The sequence below is a fragment of the Cavia porcellus genome, unplaced genomic scaffold (assembly GCF_034190915.1).
Source record: "Cavia porcellus strain 051 isolate PalLab524CR breed Dunkin Hartley unplaced genomic scaffold, mCavPor4.1 scaffold_23, whole genome shotgun sequence".
NCBI classification, from domain to species: Eukaryota; Metazoa; Chordata; class Mammalia; order Rodentia; family Caviidae; genus Cavia; species Cavia porcellus.
The window spans coordinates 58,072,897-58,098,966 of NW_026947506.1; the positions used below are offsets into that span (position 1 = coordinate 58,072,897).

Sequence of the window (26,070 nt, forward strand, 5' to 3'; positions counted from 1 at the left end):
ACAGATTAATACTGATGTAATAGAGGGACTGGCATCAGACAGCACCATGAAGTAAACTGAAAAGTTTCTAAAAGAAAAAAAAAATTATGTAGGTTTCTACGTTATATAAAGAAAACTGAAGTTTAACCTATACTTAAGTAAGTAACAGGACTCAATTTGTATGTTGTCAAGAGAATAGTAGAAGGAATCTGGAGAATGAATTGAAGAATAGTAAGATCACAGGCAGAATAACAGTTAAGAAGCTACTCTCCTAAACAGCTGTTATAGTTGAGACCTAAATTGTCTCCCCAAAGACTTGTGTATTCAGAAGTCATGGGGTTCCTGTCCCCAGGAGTGGATTAGTCCCTTGATGAGTTTCTGGCTGAGTGTGGTATTAGAACAACTATGGACTAAATTCTCCGAAATCCATTAGTCAAATAAACCTCCCCTCCATTATATAGTGGACTTTGGATACTTTGCTCCAATGATAACATAATATGATGGCCAAGAGACAGAAAGCTTGAGCTGATACAATAAAAGAAAAGATAGAAAACTGTGAGTGAGCAAATGGGGGGAGGGGTCAATAGATGGAGAGAAGGAGGAGGGAGGAGAGTGCAGAGGGATGAAAGAAGCAATTAAGATAAGTTATATACATGTACCAACTCCACATAAGGAATGTAAATATTATGCATTGCAAACATGTACCAATAAAAAGAAAAAAAAGTGAGTGGGGAAGAAGAGATAAGAACTACATAGAGCTCAACACACCATGGAAATTTAGGGGTGAACAGAAGAAAAAAATGATCTTCAAATTTCTAGCATGAGCAGATTTCATGATTTAGATGTTCCACAGATGGTATATGCACTAAGAGACGCCAATGAAATGCAAAGTGAAAACTTAATGCCACCATGACAGAGTCCAATGGGAGACAGATATTCAGTTTGAAACTTTTGTGAATGATTCAAATGAAGAAAGCCTGATAAAGCAGCTGGATTTATAAACTTAGAAGCTGAGAAGAAAAGGCTAGGTTGCACTTTTAAATGGAAGTTTTCTATAGTTGAGATGAATGAGTCTACCAGGATGTAAACTCTAGCAAGGTACAAACTTTTGTTTTTGAGTTTATTAATGTAATGTATCTTGGGCACTCAGATTTATATCTGCCTCTGTCAAGGGACAGTGATTAGCAGAGAAGAAGGAGTGGACCTTATGGAATAAAAAGGGATTTTTAGAAATTTACTGAGAAACCATCACTTATACTACTTTCAAAAATCACAGAATTTCCAAAGGCAAAAGAGTATTTATGAACTAGCTTTTGTAAAACATGTAACTTTCTAATAAATTGGGAACTTTTCTACAATGCCTTGCTTGGGTAATTATCAGTGTTATGTTTATAAATTAACAATCTAAAATTCTGTTAAAAGACTCTTACTCTGAAATTCTACCTGCATTAAAAATAATCTACTTCCAAGTAAACAAAAACGACAATGATAGTTGTTTCTGGCTTTTGGTTTGTGACGATTAGCATTAAAAGGTCCATCACTGGACAGAAATATAAATCTTCCAGTATCAAGAATTCCAGGGGGGCTGGGGATTTAGCTCAGTGGCATAAGCGCCTGTCTTGCACAGGCCTGGTCATAAGTTTGATCCCTGGTATCAGTAAAAAAAAAAGTGTTCCAGGAATACATAGTTACAACTGTATCAGTAGTCACAACTAAAATAATTTCAGGAAACTATACCTAATTTTGGTCTATAATAAAGACAACAAAGTTCTAGAAAAACTAAAGAACTATTAAGATTTTAATAATCCACAAATAATAAATATTAATTAATTAATGGGCCAGGTAATTCCCAGTAAATTACACCTGAGGTAAAAATGAAGGAATCTTAACGCCTTTATTTGTAAAACTAAGAACCCCAAGAACTGATAAAAATCACACTTCCTAATAGATATTGATGCTTTCACTAATATTATTATGGAAAATTTCTTTAAAAGACAGAGGGAGGTCAAGAATATGGCACAGTGGGAAAGAAACAGTTTTAAAGAACTTTATCACACATATCTAAATATACTCATTCTCTAAAAGATGTCCAACCATACATCCCTTTGAATTGCACTTAATCAAGGAGTCTCAGCCTCATTTATTGTTAAATTTTCCATGGGATCAGGATAAATCTAACAAGCCATAAACACAGCAAGGGCAGAGTTATCATTATATACATCCTTTTCTGCTATGTCAGAGTCTCTTGTCTAGAGTGTGCACAAAAAACTTTCCTGAATGAGTAAATATGGGGAGAATAATTTAACTGGGCCACTTAAACAGGAAAAAAAAAAAAACAGTTTCTAAATCAAAACAGTTTAGACAGAGGTCAGGTAAGGCAGTAATATTACACTGAAAGGACCTGTTATTCATGCTTTGATACTAAAAATACTTTGTACTTTTAGAGTAAAAAATAGAACACCAACAAATTATGTACAACAGTGCTCACTGAGTAAATTCCTCCTCACTGCAATCCAGCTTCTATTCTGTACCTGCTGTTTGGTCTCTTTTAGACCATTTTTATCTCTGAAAAAATGGAAACTGGTGGTTTCCTAAGGATTGCGACACTATATATGGCTAACCTAGCAAGGCTACTCTCCCAACAGGCTGAGGCACTAGGAAAAAAGACTGCTGATGCATTCCAGAGAGATGGCTGATGCCATCTACCTGAGAAGTGAAGATTGTTAGGGAAAGTCTTTTGCTTGCCATGCATGTATTGACTGGTGTCACATTTTACGTTTCGTATTTCCACACAGGGAAGACAAAGTCATGTTGTTTATTTTCCTTTTTTTTTTTTTGTTACCAAATAATGTTGGAATGTAAGAAGAGTGTGGAATTAGCAATGCTATCAACTAAAAAAATAAGTTATTATTCCAACTTTCAATCATTCAACTTTAATCACTGATCACTTTCTACATGCCAAGTAATGTAGTATATACAGTGGAGAAAACAGATCTTACACTGTTACTTAGAAAATCTCAGAGTCTATCAGGAAGGGCAGATATGAAGAAAGATACAGAAAAGAAAAATTTATAATCTGTGCTAAGTGAAGTAAAAAAGGTGAATGCAAAAGAGAAGGGACCAACGACAGACCTACCTTCCCCCCTACCCCACCCCGGTAAGCAGTGTGATCAAGAACACCTCTTTGAAGGGATATTTCAGTTCAGGATGAACACCAGACACAGAAGCAGGGTGCCTCAGGTAGATACTGCAGCATCTGTAAGGAACCCTTGACATATTAGAGGACACAAAAGACCGGTCACAAGGCCTGGAGCCCAGGAACAAGGAAAACATGTGATGAACTGCAAAAAGAAAGTTAAATAATAAAACATTATCAAGCAGTTGAATCTGAATTTTAATTTCAATGACAGAAGCTTCCTTCTCTAGGACTAACATAGGGAAATTGCACGATACAATGCGTATCTTTAAATGATCACTCCGGCTATTATATGTGGGACTGGATTGGAAAGGGACAAGAACGGAAACTGGAAACACACAAAGGGAATCACTGTTGTTCAAGTAAAGTATAGCAACGGGTTTTTTAAAATGAGTTTTACTTCCTAGCAAGAAATGTAAGCCTACATCCTATGGTATATTATAAAAGTATGTCTCCAAAGAGATGGTCATTTAGGTTGAGAGAAAACCAGGTAAATAGCCAATTTTAAAACAGGCAGGCTAGAATATGAATAGACAAAAACTGAATCACAAACACTAGTCATACATACTAATAAAAAAAAACCTGATTTATGCTTATTGTTCAAAGTAATTAATACTGCCACAGTTCACTCTCAATAATGTCCTAGATTAAGTGATAAATTTGGGGGTAACTCTAGCAATAACAAAGGATCATGGGAATTCTGAAGAAAATGCAATTAATTATGAAGAAGTTCTTAAAAGCTTAAAGGGAGAGGCACATTTCTAAACCACCTAACCACAAATATGAAGAGCATTCTAAACAAAGTGAATAGCACAAATACAGAAGACCCAGTGTAGAGAAAACACAGAGCTTGTCCAAATAGCAGCCATGGCTCCAGTTTAGTATACAGGAAGAGCAGCAAGCAGAAGAGGCAGCTAGGAAGGAAATGGAAACAAATGAGAATCCATGAACTGATAAATGAATGTTATACACAATGGACTCATAGAGAAGGGAATACTATTCATCCATTAAAAAGAATAAAATACTGTCATTTCTGACATGGATGGAGCTGCAGGTCTTTATGTTAAATAAAATAAGGCAGGCACAGATAAATAAACACATGATTATATGCAGAATCTAAAAAGTGGACTTCAAGTTGAGGGTATAATGAATGGTGGTTACCACTGGCTAGGGACAGTGAGCTGGGGGCAATGGGGAAAGGGAAAGTTCTATCAATGGACAGTAAGTCATAGTTAGGAGCAGGAAGCTTTGGGATACCACTGCACAATTTGGTGACAATAAATAACTGTGCTCTGTCCACTTCAAAAAGCTGAAAGGATTTTGAAAGGCTATATCACAAAAAAATCTGTGAGAACACAAATATACATAACCTGTTTTAAACATTATACAATGCGTGTGTCAAAAATTGTATGATGACCCACTGTATGTGCCACCTTTCTATATTTGTATATCAGTTTAAAATAAAATCAAAGCTGAACAAAAATCAATTATAAAAACCCAGATACAATGGTCAGTGTAAAGAAAAGAACTATTACAAGCAAAACAGCAAAAGACTGCAGGCAAAGTCTCAGAATAGATCCTACAATCCTAGCTGGGTCAAGCAGCAAACAAAAGTTACTAGACACAAGAAAAAAGTAAGATAAAAGTAAGATAAAAACCAAAGAGCTGAAGACTAGCTAACAGACGGAGAGAAAAAGAGAAAGATGAGCTATCAGGCTTAAAGGGCACAGGAAGATAAGAGCAAGATAAGAACTACAGTGGAAAAATAAAAATTTTAACTCCAAATCATTGCCTTCTCCCTTCACTCTACCTGAGACTTATGGAGCAGGCCACATGCACTCTTTAAATGATTCCAGTATATTTTCCCCTCACGAAGCCACTCAACAATTCTTCCTACTTGAGAAATATTCAGTTTATTTATGAGGTGGCAGGGTACAAAGTGGGCAACGATAAATTATGCAAGTGGACTGGTGGGGTTTCAAACAATGTCATACACCACTCAACAATCCACATGAGACCCATTACTCAGCTTTATATTTCACTTGAGGAGGGGCTTTTTCCATTATCCTTGCTACTTATTAGATAAATGATAGTGTTTTTTAAAAGCAAAAGTTATTATTAGTAGTCTTTCTCACACAGTATGACAATTTCACTAGCAACTGTTAGTACTGTTTGTCTGGGGGGGGGACAGCAGTTTGTTCTCATCACAATGTATTACAAACAAATGCTACCTACTGCTGACACACCACAGGCAACTGTTAAAGTGAAAGAAGGTTTTGCTACAAAAACAAAAATTCTTCTGAGGACTTTCACTCTGTTTAGTAAAGAAGAGTACAATTTTCCTTTTGAATTTCTGAGATAAAATCCAGAAATTCAAGTATATCTTATGGAATGAAAGCTTTCTTAGTTTTTTCACACTTGCTAACAGATAACAATTTTTTGTTTTTCAGTTACATCTTAAGTGCAACTCAGTTTGTCTTTAGAAAGCTGACTGTTGTAGCACCTGCACTGGGACCCTCCAGTGATAGCTGGTATCTGTGTTTTCACAAAAACTTAGAGTTACACTGAGGGACATAGTCCAGAGACTGCCCTTTGAGAAGTGTAATTCTGTATGTTCCCTACTCAAAAAATGCAGCTAATTTAAACTAATCACAGCCAATCTCAGCCTTCAGAACCATCACCAGCAATCAGGACACATCCTATTCCTTAGTACATGACTTCAAAATGTATGGCACTAGCACTTCCTGAGCAAAAGCAGGTACAACAGTGATTTTAGGATGACCTGCTACATCAGCGTCACTGCAGGCAGATACAAGAGAGGTGCAGTTTCTGCAGAGTTGTGATCATTGCATGCAGGCAAATAATTTCACCAAGGCATATAGCACAGCATATCAGGCCTCCTGAAAGATAGCAGGTGGGCCCAACAGGATTTGTCAGCATTTCAGAGTTATTTTAGTCTCTGACTTCAGGAATATTTTTATGAGCACTGGCATGCAGATACACACCCCAAGGTATGAAAAGCTCTAGAGTTCCTGCAAAAGCATTGTTACATCTAGTTGGTACAAAATCATACACACTTGCATCAGGAGGGTATCTCTAGAATTCATTTGGAATTCCAAAATAGGTTATTTTAAACATTGTTAGAACCAGCAATAGTTCAATGCATTAAAACAGTTGGAACCTGTGGAAAAAATAGGTCTAATGGGACTGAGGGTTAAGTACAGCAAAGGGTATGTCACCAAGGTCCCTTCAGTCAGAACCTCGGGGTCTTTTTGGAGAGCAAAGAGCAGTTGTAGTAAAACAAAGCATATAATTTAGCATGGTTTTTTCTTAATATTAACTGAAATATTCAAGGAAAGGGTAAAAAGAATGCAATATTGCTATATCTATTTTCATATTTAATTAAAAAGATCTAACAGCACCACCAAGAGGGAGTTCGTTCCTTGTTCAGCACGAGATTTCTTTCTGCAAAGCTATTTTGAGAATGGGTAATGAAACAACTCATTATATAAACACTTAGGAAAACTTCCATGTCAATAATGTCACTGATGCTACATGTTACAACTCTGAAGAGAAAGTAAAAATCACAATTGCAGGCAGCCATAATAGAATCAAAATCATTTCCCATTGTCAACCTCCAATCAAATCAGTATCTCCCTCTTCTTGCACTAGGTCCAGAGACCTTAAACTCCTTCAACAGAATTCTATAAAATAAAAAAGTTTCCAGGTATAAAAGTCACATGTATGAACTTGACTAATAGAATAATGTTCCCAAGTTTTAGAAATCAATCATTTTTTCCTACATAGAAACTGTATAAATAGCTAGAAGAAGATAAGATAATGTCCAATGACAAGCTCATAAAGAATACCGTAAGACGTTAGCAGATTGAAAATAAGAACCTAACACAGTTCTACACATTTAACTACACAGTGATAAACTGTGGGAAGATGGCCTGGATCTCTGAGCATTCTCCTAGGTTGATCTCTACCCTAGTACTTTTGTTAGTTTGACTCTGGGAAGAGTGTGAAATTCAGCTCTGCCTATGTGCACATAGTGGAATTCTCAAATGCACCTTTGGCTTTACCTCTTCAGAAAAAAGATATACAAATTGGGATGTACAAGATATCTACCAGTTCTCATGTAATATTTAGCTGACAGAGATGCCTTGTCTGTCTTAAAGCCCACCCACAATTTCATTTTCAATTAACAGCTCCTCGAAAGGGAGTAATGAAAGCAGTTGCTAAAGAGCATTCAGATGTCACCAAAAGACTGTAAACTCAAACTGTAAATAGCACATTGTGAGTCGCCTGTCACCACCATCAACTCCCACGGGAATCTCACAGCACGTGGCTATCACAACCATCTGCTCAATTCTTCACCAACATCACTGCAAACCACACAGTCACCCACCCACTCCCACTTCCCACTCATTACCTGTCATGTACAGACTTGTGTGAAGATGGGAATGCTGTGATTAGAGAATAGAGAATACACAGAGGCTTATTTTATACTCTGCAGTTGAAATCAGAACATGTGCAAATCACAGTGAATCATCAGAAGAGAGAAAAACGTACAAATAACTTCAAAACTGAATTGTAGTTTTAAATAAAGAAAAGAAGTTCTGTCCTCAGTTACCAAAAGTACTTTAGATAGACCTTATTAAGATAAAGACTTATTCCCTCACCATTCAAGCAGTGTTATTTTAGGAATATATGGTGCTTGAGTAGAGAATCTCCCCTGTTGCTTTATATTTCTTTATTTATTACTTCACTACAAGATACAGGATTTAAGTAGCCCTTACTATACTTCTAAGTGCAGGGAAAGAGTTACTCATATCGTGAAGATCAGGAAGCAGACAGCAAAGGGAAGAATCAAGAAGACAGACACAGCCTTCCAGGCAACACGCTAGTAACCATACTCTTTTAACAGGCTCTACCTCCTAACAACACATTCAGGTATGAATTCATGTGTGAAGTAATCCACTGAGGAGTGAAGTGCCCCCACCATCCCATCACCTGCTGCACTCCTGAGAATTTTGAGGGACATTTTAGATCTAAACCGCAACAGGCTCTCAGTACAGTAGACACAGAACCCTTTCTCAGACTCAGTCACACAGATTTTTACACTTACTGGAGAGATTTCCTACAGATTTTTACTAAAATTACAACTACCATAGCGCTTCACAAACAATTATACTGGCTCTTCTGAATATTTAGGGTTCACAGACTATATCCTGGACCATTCATGGCAAACTTATGGCATGTAACATTGTTTTTTAAGACAAAAGATGTTAATGTATAAATTATTTTTATCTAAATGAAAACCTCAGCATTCTGGTTTAATTACAGTATTGGTACTTTGTGATAAATAAGTGGGTTTTTGGATTACGGTTTGAGTCCCCATCTCAAAAAGGTTCACCTTCACTGTTAGACTAAACAGTATCTAGAGTCAGGAAATAGAATAGCAGATAATTCAAAAAGAAAACAATAAATCATCACTGTTTCCAAATGTTCAAGTTAAGTAAAAACATCCTTTGCAAGGCTTATAAGCACACACTTGAAGTCTCTTCATTCAGGAGAAAAGGTAAAAATATCAGAACAAAAAGTAGAGACCAATATGAGCAACTCTGGGCGTGAGACTTCATTTCAAGAGGGAGAAGGAACAGAAATAAACCTCCAAAACCCCGTCCTTCATATAGCTCCTTATTATTCTGGTGTTGGTTTTATCTCAATTGCTAACAAAAACTTCCAAAAGACTACTGTAATACAGCTACTTCTGAATTGAGACAGTTGTGGGCTGGAGATCTCCAATAACCAGATGTTAAAAGCTGGCATCTTATTCAATTCAGCCAAGATTCCAAGACAGATAGTTAACCAGTTTTTATTTTTTCAACCTTTCCTATGCATTGTTATTCTTACTACTGTAATTTCATGAAGGGAAAAAAGTCAGAATAAAGAATATTATTCAGTACCACAGTTTGTAAACTTCACCTGACTACAATTCTTGAAAAGCAAATGGAATATCAATTAACACATTAAACTTGAAATTCTGAAGTATGAGGTAAAACTGGCTTACTGAACCTCATGTTTCATAATAATAGTTCAACATATCTTCAGGCATTTAACCATTATAATAAATGTATTTATGAAAGAACACATAGTAAACTTCATATGTTTTTCCATTTTGAAGGTATAATCCCAAATTACATTCATATTTCAAATGCTCTGATTCCCTGAAACATATAGACTCTAGAGTCAAGCTCAATAAATACCTGTGCAGTTTTTGGACTAGAGTTTCACCCAAAACTAATTAGTAGGTCTCCAGAAATGTGATCTGAATTGGGTATGTTTAACCCAAATGTTCCATTATAAAATCTCCCATGCAAGGTGATTTCTATTAGTAACAAATGTCACAGAGAGCTACTCAGTCATCACAAGTAAGACTCAGTGAAATAAAAGAACAAGCCTCTGCTAGCAAACACTCAAAATAGGAAGGAACATGTTATACTACTCCATCAGGTTGAAAAGTAACATGTCTGATATTTTAGACACCTGGACCCTTCTATACCATCACAGTCACTTACTCTAAAAGGCCAACAAGCAACGCCAATACATAGGGCAAATGCAACCACCACACACTACTTTAATAACAGCTCTATTTTCAAAGACGTGGCATTAGAATTGATTCCTCTTCTCCTAGAGATCAGCAGGCATTTTGGTATCTACAATTTACAATGTCAGCTATAAGAGTTCTACCAAGTTTGACTCTACCATACTAGATTCTCAGAGAAAAAAGCAAATTTCTATTCATTACAAGCAATACCAATCCAGATCAACTTGTTTAAAGCATGTAAGGCATGCCCACATGTTGTAGTCAGGGGTTGTACACAGAGAACAACTAGGATTAGGACATGGAGTTTATAATATTTTTATAATGGTCACCGGAAGTTAACACAGGAAAACGCAGGAAATCTATTCGCAACACCAAAGACATAGATTATTTAGTCAAGAGCCTAACCCCCACAGCAATGTCCCACATGAGTCCAGATAAAAACCCAGAGCTCAGGACAATGCCTCCCACGAGTCCAACTGGAGATCCAGAGCCCACAAGAAGAACTCACACAAGTCTCTTTTACGGATTTGTGCCAGAAAGACCCAAGAGTCAGTGGTGGAAGCTAGAAAGTCTATGCCAGCAGGATGAAGGAGCTGTGCTAGTGGGATGAGGGCTTTAAGCTGGAGCCGAGAAGTCACACTACAACAAAGACTAGGGCTATCCTGAAAGGCACCACAGCCGTCCTCAGCGACATGGAGGCCCAGAGCTCCTCCAATGACAAGCACAGTTGGGTACATGCCAGGAAGCAGTATGACGAGCTCATCCTGGAGACCAAACAGCACAATGTCTAGCCCTCCGGAGCCAGGAAGCAATACTAGATGTGAGGACCAAGGCTTCTCCAGAAGAACCAACAGTTCAGACAGCAACTCCTAGGAGAACCCACAATGCCTCCTTAATGCCTCAACCCTCAACACCTCCCTTCTTTTCCACCTATTTATCCTGGCAACTTTCCTCAGGTGGAGCATCTTCGCTCAATGCTATGCTGATGTGATCCAGCTGGCATTAAGTTGACCACCAATTCTTAATCTATAACACCACATAAGCCATCCTTGCCAGCAAGGTTAGAGTCTACCTGCTATAATTTCTGACATATTCCCAAATTTCTTTATTTTCAGATGAAATGAATGCATTCTTCTAGTCATATATGACCTATTCTCAATAAGTTGCCTGTTCTCTGGGCAACTCTGCCCCTGTTAAATAGCTTTTTGGCATCTAAAATTCAATTAGAGGGAGAAGTCTGGGATGCACTTTGGTGATCCATTCATTCATTTTCCTTATGTTTCTTTATTTTCCTAATGTTCCTTAGCAAAGTTTATGTAACTTAACAATGGCTTCTACCACATTTCAACCTATTTCTTCTGGTTTAGTTCTTACTAGAAAAAAAGGACAAACTAATGGGCTAAATGGAGATTTAGAAATCCAATTGGAGCCAAATCTGAAAGTTCTCTGAACTCTCATTAACTATTCATCATTGCTGCTCTATTTTTAAAACCTCTTTGCTATTTGTTCTAAACTACAAAATAATACATTTTAAAAACATTTCCCATGTTCGAGAAGTTATCATACATTGAAAGAAAAACTGAGTTCACTCAGTGCTCTGGAAAGGGTTAATTTTTCAAAAATTGCTACCTAAAGTCATAATCTGGCAGGTAAGTTTGATAGCACATGACTTTCTTATGTTTCTCAAATAGAGAAGAATCAGGTAAATTTGATAGCACATGACCTCCTTATGTTTCTCGATTAGAGAAGAATATTCACACATAAAGGACCTATGCAACCTCAGTTTTGATTCCCCCAGTGACCACCAAATCTAAGTAAGAGGAAAAACAGTCTACGCGGTCTTATTAGAAGCTTCTGAATATAAGCTCTGGGTGCCCACATGACAAGCACTAGTAGTTCAATGTAGAGCAAGGATAATGCTAGAGAGGTCAGAAATATTTTGTGCCACAAATAATCTTCATCAGTTTTTTTTAAAAATCCCTTTGGGAATAAAGAAGTATTTAAATGTGGCACAATAAGAAGCGCAACTTCCAGGGCATGGCGGCACACACCTATAATTCCAGCACTCAGGATCCTGAGGCAGGAAGATCGACCCAAGTTGGAGGCCAGCTTGGATTACATAGTGCATTCAAGACCAGCCTGAACTACATAGCAAGATCCTGTCAAGAAAAATAGAAGAAAAAAGCAATAATTTGCAGGGATAATTGCCAGATTAGTATCTTCTAAGTCAGTGTTATGATATAGATCTCAAATGTGCACCCAAAGTCTCACATGTTGAGAAATGGGGCTTTCGAGAGGTGATTGGATCACAAAAACACTATGCTCACCCACTGATGTGTTTATACTTAAATATAGGAGGCCAGCCATCATCAGAAGAGGCAGGTCATGGAATGACCTGAAAGAATGTATTCTTGTCCCTGGCTCCTCCTCATTTCTGCCTGCTGTGGGTTGAGCAGCTTTTCTCTGCCAAGCCATTTTTGCCTTCGAGCTATTCTACCATAGACACCTCTTTGAAAATGGAAGGCCAAATCAAACTCTCCTCAAGTTGTATATATCCAGTATTTTGTCCCAGTGACACAAAAGCTAATTAATACAGTCTAGTATATATTAACGATTAAAAATATAGTCCAACAAATAAGTTAATTTCCAATTTAAAAGCTTTCTTTTGACAGGATAAACATATCACAAGAGTTGAGATTTCATAACCAGACAAGAGAAGAAAATGCAGTTTAATTTTAAAATCATACCTTTCTCTTAAGAGTATATTATTATACTCTTGGAATAAAAAGATCAGTTGCTTTCAATGGATTGTCAGGGGGAAAAACATAATACTTCCTCTGTACAAAGGAAAAACTGTCCTCCCATAATTATACGAAAGTTTTGTATTAAGTTGCTTACTCAAGAAGTACCAATTCCTAAAAAGATGCAAACTACTTTCCTCAAGTGGGAAATAAAGACTAAGTTCATGCATCCTACTGCTTGCTTTTATCTATAGTTCTTCAGATTACAGTTCCCTCAATAAGTGGCACTAAAAGACAACCTATTAATTTAGAAATGCTCCTCACAGCTCAATTCTCATCTTAAGGTCACCTTCCATCTAAAATAGTCACATTAGTCAATTTATCTAGTAAAAAGCAAAGGCAGGGGGAAAACGTGACAGTAATATGTAAAGGTATCTATGATGAGACGAAAGCAACCATTAACTACACTTACAGCAAGATTTTTAACATCTACTGTGGCCATTAAACACCTGTATCCTACTTTTTATCAGTTATCATAAAATACAGGGCATTTGTCTGAGTGGAGGCATAACTAACTATACTTCTACAAATACAACTGACTCGTCTCTTTAAATGTCTTTACACAGCTGAAAGTTACAGGCTGAGAGATATTAAAACAAAATTACATTCAGACTACTACGTTCTTCCTTTACAGACCTCTATAACATCATATTTCTCTGTGTTATCCATAAATTTAAAGAATCATTCAACTCAAAAGGGAAACTATGAAATTTTCCAATCTAAATCCCTCATTTTCTAGAGTTATTGATTTCTATTTTCATAACAGCACATAGGGTACTAGGAATATTACAAACAAAAAGTGCTATGAGCTTATCTCAGTTATCAGCTGATTCACTCTTATTTGTGATTCACAAATTCTCAACATATTTACCTTTTAAACACATTACCTAAAATGAAGATAACTTTCATTTCAAATAAAATTAGTACCAAAAGGTTCACAATTAAGATCAAAAGCTACTCACATTATAGGCACAAGATGCTATCACTGTTTCATGATTATAAACACTTTCAGCAGATAAAAAGGAAACTAAAAGCTTCACAAAACTGAACAAACTTTGAGAAGAGAGAATAGAAAAGACAGAGAGAACAGGAATCAAAGATAAGAACCCACAGCTTCATATGCAGGTCAGAAATAAGTTGATTTCTTGCCTGAAAGGGTAAGGAGACTGCTTACAAATACCCTGTTGGGAGGGCAGGCAGGCTTGGAAAAGAGAAACTGCAGTTAAAAAAAAAAAAATTCAATTTCTCTCCACGAGGAATAATTACTTTTCTCACTTATGGAAAGGAGAGATTTTGTTACTTTCAAACTATCTTTTTACCCACCTTTGAACTGAGTATTTCTACCCCATTTCTTGTTTACATTCATAGGCCATTTCTGTGGCCAAAGTTATGCTGACCAAACTAATCCTGTAGTTCCTAGAAATACTTGTAGTAAACGCCTTCCATCTTCTGACTTACAGTTCTTTCTCTTTGTTCCCAATCTTTATCTTAAGCAAAGAAGACAGAACGTACAGAGGAAACCAAGCAAACTTAGGAGATAGAGAAATCTGAGTCTAAATTTCAGTTCTGTGTCTCACTGCCAGATGAACTCTGATAAACTACTTTATCTCTCTGAGCCCCAGTTTCCACATCTGTAAATTAACCACAATAATTACATACCAAGCAGGGTTATAGTATGAATTACAGGTTATACTATATAAAGCTATCTCAATGAATGCCTGTAGCAAAATTACTGTAGACTGGATACAAGTATAGATAAACATGAGTAATTACTGTTTTAACTTCAACATGAGATTTTAGACTACATGTACACCTTTGGAACTGCCCAGAGTGTCAGATTTGAGAGCATTACAATGGATGTCTTCAAGTCTACACTGAAACTTATTATTCCAGGTATTTTTTTTTCATATTAATAGTCTTCATTACCCATTTAGCTGAACTCTGACACCAAACTCCCAATTTATATCTTCTTGGTGCTTTTGATCTTTCTAAAACTAAAAATCACCACCCAAAATGCACACTTGATGCCTCATAAAACTGATTATCAAATCAGCCTGACCATTATCTAAAAGAAAGTTTCTTAATCTACAAACTTCATTAGATCCTAGGGAGAAGCCAGAAATTTGTGTTTAGTGAGATTCCTCATATAATTTTAATGGTTTATAAGGTGTGGAATCACTGTATTGTATGATCTCAGATCTTTTCCTCTGCAAACAAACATCTGCAATCTAGAAATTACCCACTCCGCTTCTAATTAGCAACACCTGCTCTGTGAAATTCTCCCTCTGCTTCCTGCAAGTGATAGTCAATTCCACCCAATATTCTCACCAAAAACAAAACACACCCAAGATACAGGTAAACTCTACAGGCACTAAAGCCTCCCTATTAATGCAGAAAATTTGCTATAAACAGCTTTTCCTTTTATATTATTATTCCATCTCATTTCAGAATTTCCAGGGGCAGAAAGGCTCCCCAAATACCAAGATCTTTATTGGCCTGGGTATCACTGAAACTTAATTATTAACAAGCCAGAGAGCCCTCCTCCAAAACTTTTTTTTCATCAACAGATCTCACAAAAATAATCCTGAGTTATGGCTCAAGGAGAACAACTAAAGCACCAAAAGTCTAACTCATTTCTGTGCTCACGCACTCCCACATGCCGCAATACTTGATTGTCATGGAAAGTATCAATCTTTTTCAAGGCATAGCAGGCATACACCATCATTTCTAGCACCTCAAAACCATGAGCTATGTAATGGATGTTGCCAAATTTCCCTATTCCATTTGTCCTAATTATGAAGCTCTCTCTCCACAAGCCATCTTGATGATTATGAAGACTGCAGCCTCAAGCACCAGTTGAAACTTTGCTGTACAGAGAATATCAGACTGAAATGGTATCATTATAAAGTTTTAAATCCTAACAAAAATCACCAAGACTAGGGTCATATTTAAAAATAAGCACACAACTCAGGGGAGCAGCCACTTCTGCACCCCACCAAGGATATCTTCTCTACCTATTCAGAAGAACCACAGTGTAATAGGCACCTGAAAAGGCCATAGCAAAGAATAAATTCAACCTTCCTCACCTGTCTGAGTCCCTTCGGCATTTTCTTTCTCTTCCCGAGATGCTGGCAGAGATTGCGGTCATTTTCTCGATCTGAACTGTAGTGGTGTGGATGGCTGAGCCTGCTCTTCTTTGAATGAAAGGACAAGCCGTTTGTAAGTGCTTCTCGTTTCTTCTTACTCAGGGGAGTCTGGCCTTTCTCTACACGTTCCTGAGGCTTAAGTGCTACATCTTTCTGTAGAAGAGAAGCAAAGAGAAGTGGTGGTTAATAGGTATCTAGGGTCCACCCAAAATATAGGTTAAATATTAACAAAAAGGGGAGACAAAGAGAAAAAAAGGGACATGATACCTAAAACTATGAGCATGGTGCTTAATTTATCTGAATCATTGAGGTCACTACAAATACATCCTATCTAGTCTTACTGGGCACAAAACTCAAAAAGCCACATAACTGTCCATCGAAAATGATTTTCTGGTACCTGGGATAATGACTTTTTATTTGATTCAGTGCTAGATTCATCACGTGAAATTCCCATAGGAAGCTAAATACACTTACTTTCCAAATTGTTGTATCAATTACTGTATGTTCCCCAAAAATGTACTAAGTGCTTGTTGGATTCAAAAGAAAATGCACAAGATTGAACGTATCAGAACCAGCTGGATATGAGCCAGCAAGAAAGAAACTGTCAATACATATGATTAAAATGTTCCCTTAATGCATTATACTTTTATCACATTACTCTGAGTATTCTAAATCTCTACTTTCTTCACAAAATGTAATGACAGTATTACCACCAAGAACTTTTGTATATCCCTGAATGCGGGTGGAAATGGGGGATGGGTAGGAGACAAGAAATCAATGTTCTTCTAGAATGGGGAGCCATTCTAGAACTTGTAGATATTCTAGGCCAGAATCTCAGTCCATAAGACCTGCTAGAGTTCAAAAGGCCTAAGTTCACTCCAGACTCTGACATGTTCATTAGGAGACTTGAAGTAAGTCATTGCAACCCTGGGCCCATGTGCATAATGGATTCACAGAATATCAAATAACATGTCCTGTTTTGAACCCTGAGAAATTCTGTACACACTAACCACTAAATGAAAACCATTTTGTCCTCAATCATTCTAACCTCCCTCTCAGATTCTGCCATCATAATGGTACATTTAAAAATGAAAAAAATTAAAATTCCCATTACTTATCTTTCTGTACTACTTTCTCTTTTCTCCCATTTATGTCCAGTATTTTTCAAATAATTATGTACTCCACTGTTTTTCATACCTCAGCACTCACTACTGACATATATAATGCTCCTCAACAACTTTCCTCAAATTGGTCATGTCTGTAAGTTTGAAACCTACGCCCTTGCAAATGCCTGTGTATTTGTGAAGCCTCCAAATTTACATATTGAAATTTGTATTCCTCCCTCTTTCCCCCACCAAGGTGATACAATTACAAGAAGGGAACTTTGGCCATGGTTTGATCAGGAAGGAAACACTTTAGTAGTGAGAGCAGTCCTCTTATAAAAGAAACTTCAGCTTGCTTATGCTTTCCACAATGTGAAAAACAGCTTAGAGGCACAATTTATAAGGAACCAGTCCTTACCAGATGCTGACTCTTCTGGCCCATTGATCTTAAACATGCTGTTTTTCAACAACTGTGAAAAATGTTTTTGTTTTTTTTTTTAAGTGACTCACTTTACATTATTTTGTCATAATAACCTGAATGGGCTCAGAAAGGCTTTACTCTCTTTAGTCTTACCTTCCACGTTCTTCCTTTCCTATTACAAGGACTCTTATAGAATTGTTGCCTATTCAGGGAGACCTTTCTTTTAGGACTCTGTTCCCAGGCCTTTACTCAACAAATACTGTACTCAATATAATGCCAAGAATAAACTTAATATTGACCGATACAGATGATAGAAAGACAACTGTGTAAAGAAAACTTCCTACCCTCATAGGTCTTAGGATTTAGGGGACCATGTTAATGAAGTCACTCATATATAGTAAACACAAATTAACTAACCCACTCTACAAGAAAAATAAAGGGTGCTAAAACTGAGGAAAATAATGTACACGAGAGTAGAATGTTAGGGTTGAGGAGATGAATCTTATTTGATTGAGATCTGAGAGGATAAGCACAGAGAACAGCTGGTGCATAGGTTTTGTACTGCAGCCTTGTGCAGCTGGCAGTGTAATCCCTCAAAAGAAAGTAAAAAGGAAAAGACTAAGCAGTTAATGTCAATAGCCCCAATGTTTCATATAATAAATGCCACAATACTTGATTGTCATGGAATGTTTCTTATAAATCAATAGGTGATCAATATATGCTTGCTAAATACACACAAGTGAAAACTAGCTATAACACAGTAATGATAAACCACAGAAGTAATTTTTTAAAAATATTTTAAATTGCCACCAATAAACAGCAAAGCAAGCTAGAAAAGCTGATAATGTTAGGAAACCAATGCACTTAGCAGGCACTGCAGGCATATAAGAAAGATCACAGAAATAGCAAGAAATGCCAAAAAGGAGAAAGAGTCATCCTTTGACCAAAAAAATATTAAAGATAATGGACTTAATATCAAAGACAGAAGTTCCATAAGGCCAGTGAGTGGTTCTGGGTCTAACATTTAGTTGCTACCACTGCAGATGATCTTCCCTCTGCTATGAGGGCCAGTTCTGAGGCAATGAGGACGTGCTAAGAAGTGGTAAAGAGGACACTGAAACCAAAGCAAGTGCAAAGGCCATTGATCCCCAGCTCCTTTTGCATGCAGTGACTCACATGTGGTAAAGGTTGAATAAATGTCTACTAAATTGAATTCTTTTGTCCACTGTGCACTACCTTGGTCAGCTGCTACATATCTGCTCAACTCAAAAATGTTCTATGTTTAGCGTCATATTTAAATAAAATAGTTGGCTGTCATGAAAAGACTCTGAGGAATAATGGCAACAATGGCAGAAGAAACAGGTGAGTTCCACCTGAGCTGCTTCTATATAATATGAATAAATTGTACTACTCTCTAAGGGTAATACAAAAGCTATTTATAGGATAAAAAAAAAAAACTCTTGCTCTGTCCTACAACCCACCTATACTGATCCACACCATGTACATGCAAAGTACCAGATTAATAAACAATCGGTATTTAATATTAACTGCCCTTTCTAAAAAATTATGCCATTGTTTTTAGAGACCAGTACTTTCATACTCAAGATGCCTCGAAAGTATACTGAAAATTATGTGTAATTCCATATAAATGTGAATTAATATTTATGAGAGCATGTTATAATATTTCCAGATCCATTTTATTTTCATGTAGCATATTAATCAAGGCATTCTCACTGCACTGCAGATAGCTACACAGAGTAAATGGACCCCATGTGGTGACATTAGCTTGTAAGAGACTGCTGAAGTCTTAGCAACAGCAGTACAATCATCTTAGCTTCAATTAATATTAAGATTTTCCACAGAGGTGGGGTGGGAATAGATCATGGGGTATATAGAAGTGGTGACTTAAGAGGTAAGAGAAAATAGACTTGGAAAAGTTTTTACTATATAAGAAGTTTATATTTTCAAAGAGTAGAGATTACCTTAACATTTTGGTTTTTTTGGTCTTTTTCTCTTTTTTATCGGTATCAGGGATCGAACTCACAACTACCTGCTTGCAAGGCAGGCGCTTATGCCGCTGAGCTAAATCCCCAGCCCCTGTATCTTCATTTATAAATTTCTGTATAGACCCTTTGTTATAAATCTGAATAAGCTAGCCCATTGTTCACTCCCATTATCAACATTTATTAACTATTTACTATGTATAAAATAAAACAATCATTTAACTTTTCAAGGATAGTCTTAGAGGAAAAAAATGACTAAAATGTGTCAATATAAACAATGAGTCAAAGACAAAAGGATTCATTATAATCACCTTATCAACACTTGGAACAGTTTCATAGTGACTACATACATGTATATGTGTACACACATGCATCCATACATATAACACCAACCGAACAGTAATATAAGAACATCCTTAAGGAAAGTTTGCCACTCTCTATAGTAATACTGCTGCAATATGGTGAAAAAAATTATGTAATTTATGAAAATAACCTTTGGGGATTGATGAATAGCAATTTGTAATGGCCTGTTTCATTATTCTATCATGATCTCAGTACCATGATCTCATGATCCTTTGGGTAGTGGTGCCCAAAGGAAATTTGTCTATCAGAACTACCTGCAGGTCTTTTTTCAGATAGGGTCTTGGTATATATAGCCCAAGCTGGCCTGAAACTCATGCTGATCCTCCTGACTCAGTTTCCTGAGTGCTAACTGGCTACCTGCAGGGCTTTTTAAAACCAAGATGACTACCCCATGTTCTGAAAGGAAAGCATTTAGCAAATGAATGGAGAGAGGCAAAACATGCTACCAGAATAAGTACCACTTGTCATAAGGATTATCCTAAACTAAAACCCTTGAAGAACAACATACACAAGAGGAAGTCTGCCTTTCAAGCATCACGAGAAAAGAAACTTTATAACCAGATCCAGGGAAAAAAGAAAATTCCAATGCGAAGGAAGCTCTTTTCTTGTATCAAGAGAGAAGAAACTGTCTTACTATCAGCAATGGGATGTCTTGGCCCTATAAAAAACTGTACAAATAGATCTTGTTAAGTAACTCTTAAGCTATGTTTCTCCATACATATTATTTTACTTTCCCACAACTGCCACTTCTAAATAACAACTTTGGTTTTACTGCTTTTTCCAGTCTTTATTTTCCATTGGAGGTTCTTATACATGTATAAAAAAAATGTATGTTTTTCTCTTTTTTGTTGTGTTTTAGATCAAATTTAATTCTCCTTCACAAAAAAAAAAAAAAAAAAATTCTCCTTCATGCCCAGATACTCTAATACAGTAGAGATGAAAATCTGCCTTACTATACAAGCATGGGGAGAGAAAGGGTTTGATGGCAGAAGAGTATTAAAAAAATCTAGAAAAACTTCATGATGGCATCCATCTAAAAATCAAAGAAGAAGCAGGAAAGAAAGCCAATCAGTCACAAGCTGAAGGCTGCCTGAATAGTAAAATAATTGAACATATCTGCTAGCAATAAAGGGGGCAAGTATACAAGCCTCTCACAACAGATGGGAGGAGGTTTCGTGAATAGCTGAAGTTTTGTGATTTTTAGGTCACTGGTTGCTGGAGGGCAGGTCACAGCAGCGCATCCATTGAGAAGCTCAAATACTGACAAACCAAAGCAATTTCCTTCAACACTAGCCTTCTTGCAAACAGGTGATCTTGCTCTTGACTTTCCCTTCTCTCAAATTATATAATCTTCCACCAAACGCTTCCTCTACACTCTTGAATTTCGAAATCAGATGGTTCAGTGTTGTGCAAACTAAGGAAGGGCAACAAATTGCAGATGAAACACTGTATAGGCTGCAGGGCTCCATTTGCTGATTACAGATAAAGCCAGAGACAATAGAAAATGAGGGCACAATTTGCCTGCCATGCATGAAATGAGTTTTAAAAAGAGTCTCCATCTGATTTTTCAAACCAAACTAATTTGTGAGCAGCCATCACTTATGAAGCATCTGTGCTATGTGTGTCTGCAAGTGCCTGTGTGTGTGAGACGGACACAATTTAAACAGAACATCATCTATTAGTTATTTGATCTTAAGAACTTACAAAGAAAATAACAAGCCAGGAAGAAAGAAAAAGTGCTTTGCCTGCCAACATCAAATGACACTAACAATTGTGTGCTGTCATTTTAGTCGGTCAAGTCCTTTGTTGCTTTATTGTACAGCATTTACACCACTGTTTGAGAAGTTTTTACAAGCACTTATTCCGTCAATGCCTCAGTGCAAAAAAAGTGATACTGTCTACTATAAGAAATGAAAATTGAGAAAACATACAATTTTGTGATAACTCAAGTCTATGTGGCTGTGTTGATGTTGGTTCTCCACTCTAGACTTTTGAGCAAACTGACGTATGAATAGACTTCTAAAACCTAAACTTATTAATAAGCAGCACAGATTGTATGTAGCAATTTATAAGTAAATATATAAAATGCCCAGTATAGTACTGAAAAATTAATCTCAGATATTAGTATCTTTTTTTAAAAAACAATCAATACACGTACTATATGTGATACATTTTGGCCTTTTGTTTTAAATATGGATTCCCAAACCAACTGAGACAGTGCAATCAGGACAGCAGACAAATCAATGAACTACAATAATTAAGTGAGTTAGGTAAGAAGCAAAGTGATGCTACCATCCAACACACCGAATTAAAACTGTATGCCTGCATTGGCATAAAGATAGAAATACCGATCTATGGGACAGAAAGAAGTTCCAGAAAGACACCACACATTGGCACACTATTGATTGGAAGCAAATGCAATTCTATGGAGCATCAGTCATCTTAATAAATGCTGAACGGACAAGTAACTATTAAGTTTATTTTAATCCACACTTCAGTCCAAATAAACAATAACAAATGAATATAATATGACCTAAATATAAAATCCAAAACTATAAAACTTCTAGGACAAAACTCTTAGAACCCTGGGTTGGGCAATGATTTTCTTAAATATGATACTCAAAGCACAATCCATAGAAGAAGTGACAAGCTATCCTTCATCAAATATTAAAACATCTCTTAGAAAAAACTTTAAAAATGAAGACAAGGCGTATTACAAAAAAAAGTCCCAAAATGTTTTTCTGATAAAAGGTAATATACAGAATACATTAAAAATTCTCAAAACTGAATTTATAAAGTTGTCAAAAGATTTGAATAGATACTTCACTAAAGAAAATATCTAGGTGGCAATGAAAACATGGAAAAGTGCATAATAACAGCAGTCATTACACTAGTACAACTGAAAACCATAATAAGACACATATATCAAAAAGGTCAAGAGTAAGAAGAATGATCGTATCGTGTATGGGCAAGAGTGTAAAGGCACTCTAATATACTACTGGGTAGAAATGTAAAATAGTACAAGTCACCTTAAAATTTTTTTGATAGCTTCTATAAAACTCCAAAATAAGCTGGAACTGATGTTGTCCACATAGGGTGTAGATACATAGCTCAACACAGCACTAGAGTCCCATACTCAAGCCCAGACAGAAAAAGAAAAAGTGCAACGAAACCAGATGCTATGATGTGCATCCATACCCAGCTATTTGGGAGGCAAGAGATCACAAGTTTAAGACCAACCTGAACAACATAGCAAGACCCTGCTTGAAATAAACTGCAAAGGGCTAGAGATATTACTCAATACTAGAACATATGCCTAGCAAGAGTTCAAGGCACAGTACCACATATCCAAACAGTTTGCTTTTTTTTTTAAACTACACCTACCAATAAGCCATCATTTCCATCCTTAGGTTGTATGACGAAATAAAAACAGATGTCCAAATAAAGGCTTACAAGTGAATGTTCATTATTAGGTTTGTAATGAGCATAAACCTGGAAGGCCAAATGTAAGTAAAATGACTAATAAGTAAAATAAGTAAAATGATTAATAAGCTGGTACATAACCATTCAGTAAATTCCACAGAGTAATAAAAATGAATAACCTAGATATGCATGCTGTAATGAAATCAAATTTCTAAATAATTACACCAAGAGACAAAAACAATACATTTTGTATAGTTCTTGGAAATGTACAAAAACCAATAGCGATATAAAACAGATAGGGAAAATAAGATACCTGTCAAGCATTATATATGGACAAAAGAAATTTTAAGTGGACATGTTCATAGTCTTGGTTTTGTCAATGGTTTACACACAGGTCAAAACTTACCAAATTGTACACTTTGAATTTATGTTGATTACCATTTGTCAATTCTACTCAAAAAAAATGGCAACCTTGACTTGCAGGAGAAGATAGCGGACAGATAACAGCAGCTATGGAGGCTCTCTAGGATACCCAGGTTAGAATCCAGGAATGGTGCAGTGGAAGGAGTCCTAAGCAAGGGGAGATATACCCTGCCGACCCAGGAACGAACTAAGCTCAAAGAAACCAACTGGAAATGCAATCCCGGTCCTATAATAGGAACAGATAAAATCTCAGCGTGGAAGCTGGAACCCGTGCCATTGGAAGCCACAACTTGAAATTTCCTGCTGCTGCTGCTGCTGCTGCTGCTGCTGCTGCTGCTGCTGCTGCTGCTGCTGCTGCTGCTGCTGCTGCAACTGAATCCGCACAGCAGGGAGAGAGACGCACAAAAGCTCTGAGAGCAGGAATCAGCGAACTGAGTTGAGAGAGGAACTAGCTGGGAGCTCTGCTTCAACCTGTGGTGAGTGAGAGGAACAGGCACTCTTCCGTAGACTAGGAGGCTTCAACAGAGGACATTCTGGGAATGGGGAGACTAGCCAGAACAGGAGGATGCAGTGACTTTAGTTGCATATTCCCCTCTCAAGCGGGATTGGTGGGGAGTGCCTGGCCTGGGTGACGCCACAGACTAAGATCCAGTAGGCTAGCCCAAACCAGGTCCCAGTGCTTGGAGGTGTACCCTAGCAGTGAAGCCTTCAGTAGGTTGACCTAGAGGGGCGGGGCCAGCAAAGGCTGCCCAGGTCTGTGTCTCCCTAGCACACTGCAGTGGGTGGGAGCAGCAAGCCTGCAGATTCAAACAAACTATAACCGACAAAGAAAAAAAAACTGGGTCTCCTATATACACTTGTACAGAAGGAACAAAAAGTATGGGAAGAGGGAGCAAGAAAGGGTCCTCAGTCCCCAATCCCGAGAGCACTGATCCAGGAAAGGTAAATGCAAAGGAGAATGAGGACAGAAAACATGCAATATCAGGCACGGCACCAATAGAAATAAAGCATTATCTCTGGAGCCTCATAGACAAGTTCAAAAGTGAAGTATTTAACGAAATAAAGCAAGATATAAGTAGAATAGTTAAAGAAATGCTAAGCATTGCCCAAGAAAAAACAGATGGTGGAATGGAAGAACAGAAAAAAAGGGAACAATTGTTTGATGGAGAAAATATAGAATACATGAAGCAGATTCAAAGAGATTACCAGGAAACTAAAAACTCTATTGAAAGCTGGCATAACAGCTTCAAAGAAACACTAAGGATAGATTATCTGAACTGGAGGACAGATTTATAAGGTGGGAGCATGAAATGAAAAACTTCTTAAAAATAACAAAAAAAAAAAAAAAAAACCAGCAAAAATACAAAGGCTAGAAGATGATAAGAGGATGTATAACTTAAGAATTAAGAACATAAAAGAAGAAGTAGGGACACAAACAAATGAACTACAAAAGCTATTCACAGAAATAATCCAGGAGAATTTCCCTAATTTAGCAAAAGGTAAAGATACTCAGATGTATGAGGCATACAGGACCCCAAGCCACCTACAACCCAAACAGAGCTACACCCAGGCATATAATAATCAAAATTCCAGAAATTCAATATAAGAACAGAATATTAAAAGCCATCAGAGACAAGAAACAGATCACCTACAAGGGAATACCCATCAGAATTACAGAAGACTTCTCGGCACAAACCATCAAATCATGAAGAGTGAGGTGGGGGGGGATAATTCAAGCTTTGAAAGATAATAACCTCCAGCCAAAATTGATACACCCTGCACAAATGTCCCTAGAAATTGATGGAAAAACAAGGTGCTTCCAGGATAAAGAGGAACTAGGGAAATTTGCAACCACCAATTCAACTCTACAGACAATATTGCAGGATATTCTAAAAAAGGAAAATACCAAGATTCCAGAAATAGTGGCAGAGAGGCCACAATGAATGGAGCAGAAAGCAAAATGAAGAAGACAAACTGACAACTAATGACAGAAAAAAAGCTCAACAGAACTGAGGCAGAGAAGGTTAGATGGTAAGAAGAGCTATTTTGGAGAAAACAAGATATCATAATAGCTAGTGCTGATTTAATATTATCTTGTTTTGAAGTCCCATCAAGCTTTTGTTCTTCTGTCTCCATCGGTCTTAACAGGTTGTATCTTACTGGATTTTATTATATGTAATAATATAAACAAAAATTTTTATAGACAAGGAGATTATACAGAAACCATTGTTTATTTTCTGTTAGTTGATTCTAAATACCCTGTAATAATGTCATTCCCTTGAACGGCCTTACATTGTCTTGCTATGTTTGATGGTACAGTATACAAAGTTATACTCAAAGATTTCAAGGAAAGAGACAATATGGTAACTACTTTTATGTTGGGATTATCTTGAGGTGAAACACTATTTTGCTTAAATGGTAATGTTTTGACCTGTGCAGTTTTGTTGTTATACCCTCTTTTCTCTCAATCTCCTTTTTTAACTATTTATTTTTATCCTTTTAATTAAGGGAAAAATAAATATAAAATAGCAGGATATATTATAGTAACCCACTTTGATTTCCTATTAACTTGATTTGAAACTCTGTATTGCTCTCACCA

At 36.8% G+C, this 26,070-nt stretch overlaps 1 protein-coding gene across 9 annotated transcripts in view; it reads right to left on the reverse strand.

The window, feature by feature from the left end:
• The window catches only part of Auts2 (activator of transcription and developmental regulator AUTS2), a 1,133,580-nt gene that overhangs the window by 831,156 nt on the left and 276,354 nt on the right, over nt 1-26,070 (reverse strand). For all 9 annotated transcript variants that reach the window (XM_063233595.1, XM_063233594.1, XM_063233592.1 and 6 more), the window contains one exon: nt 15,676-15,888. In XM_063233595.1, the coding sequence (XP_063089665.1) occupies nt 15,676-15,888 (213 nt within the window). Of the gene's footprint in view, nt 1-15,675; nt 15,889-26,070 lie in introns of those variants that run through there.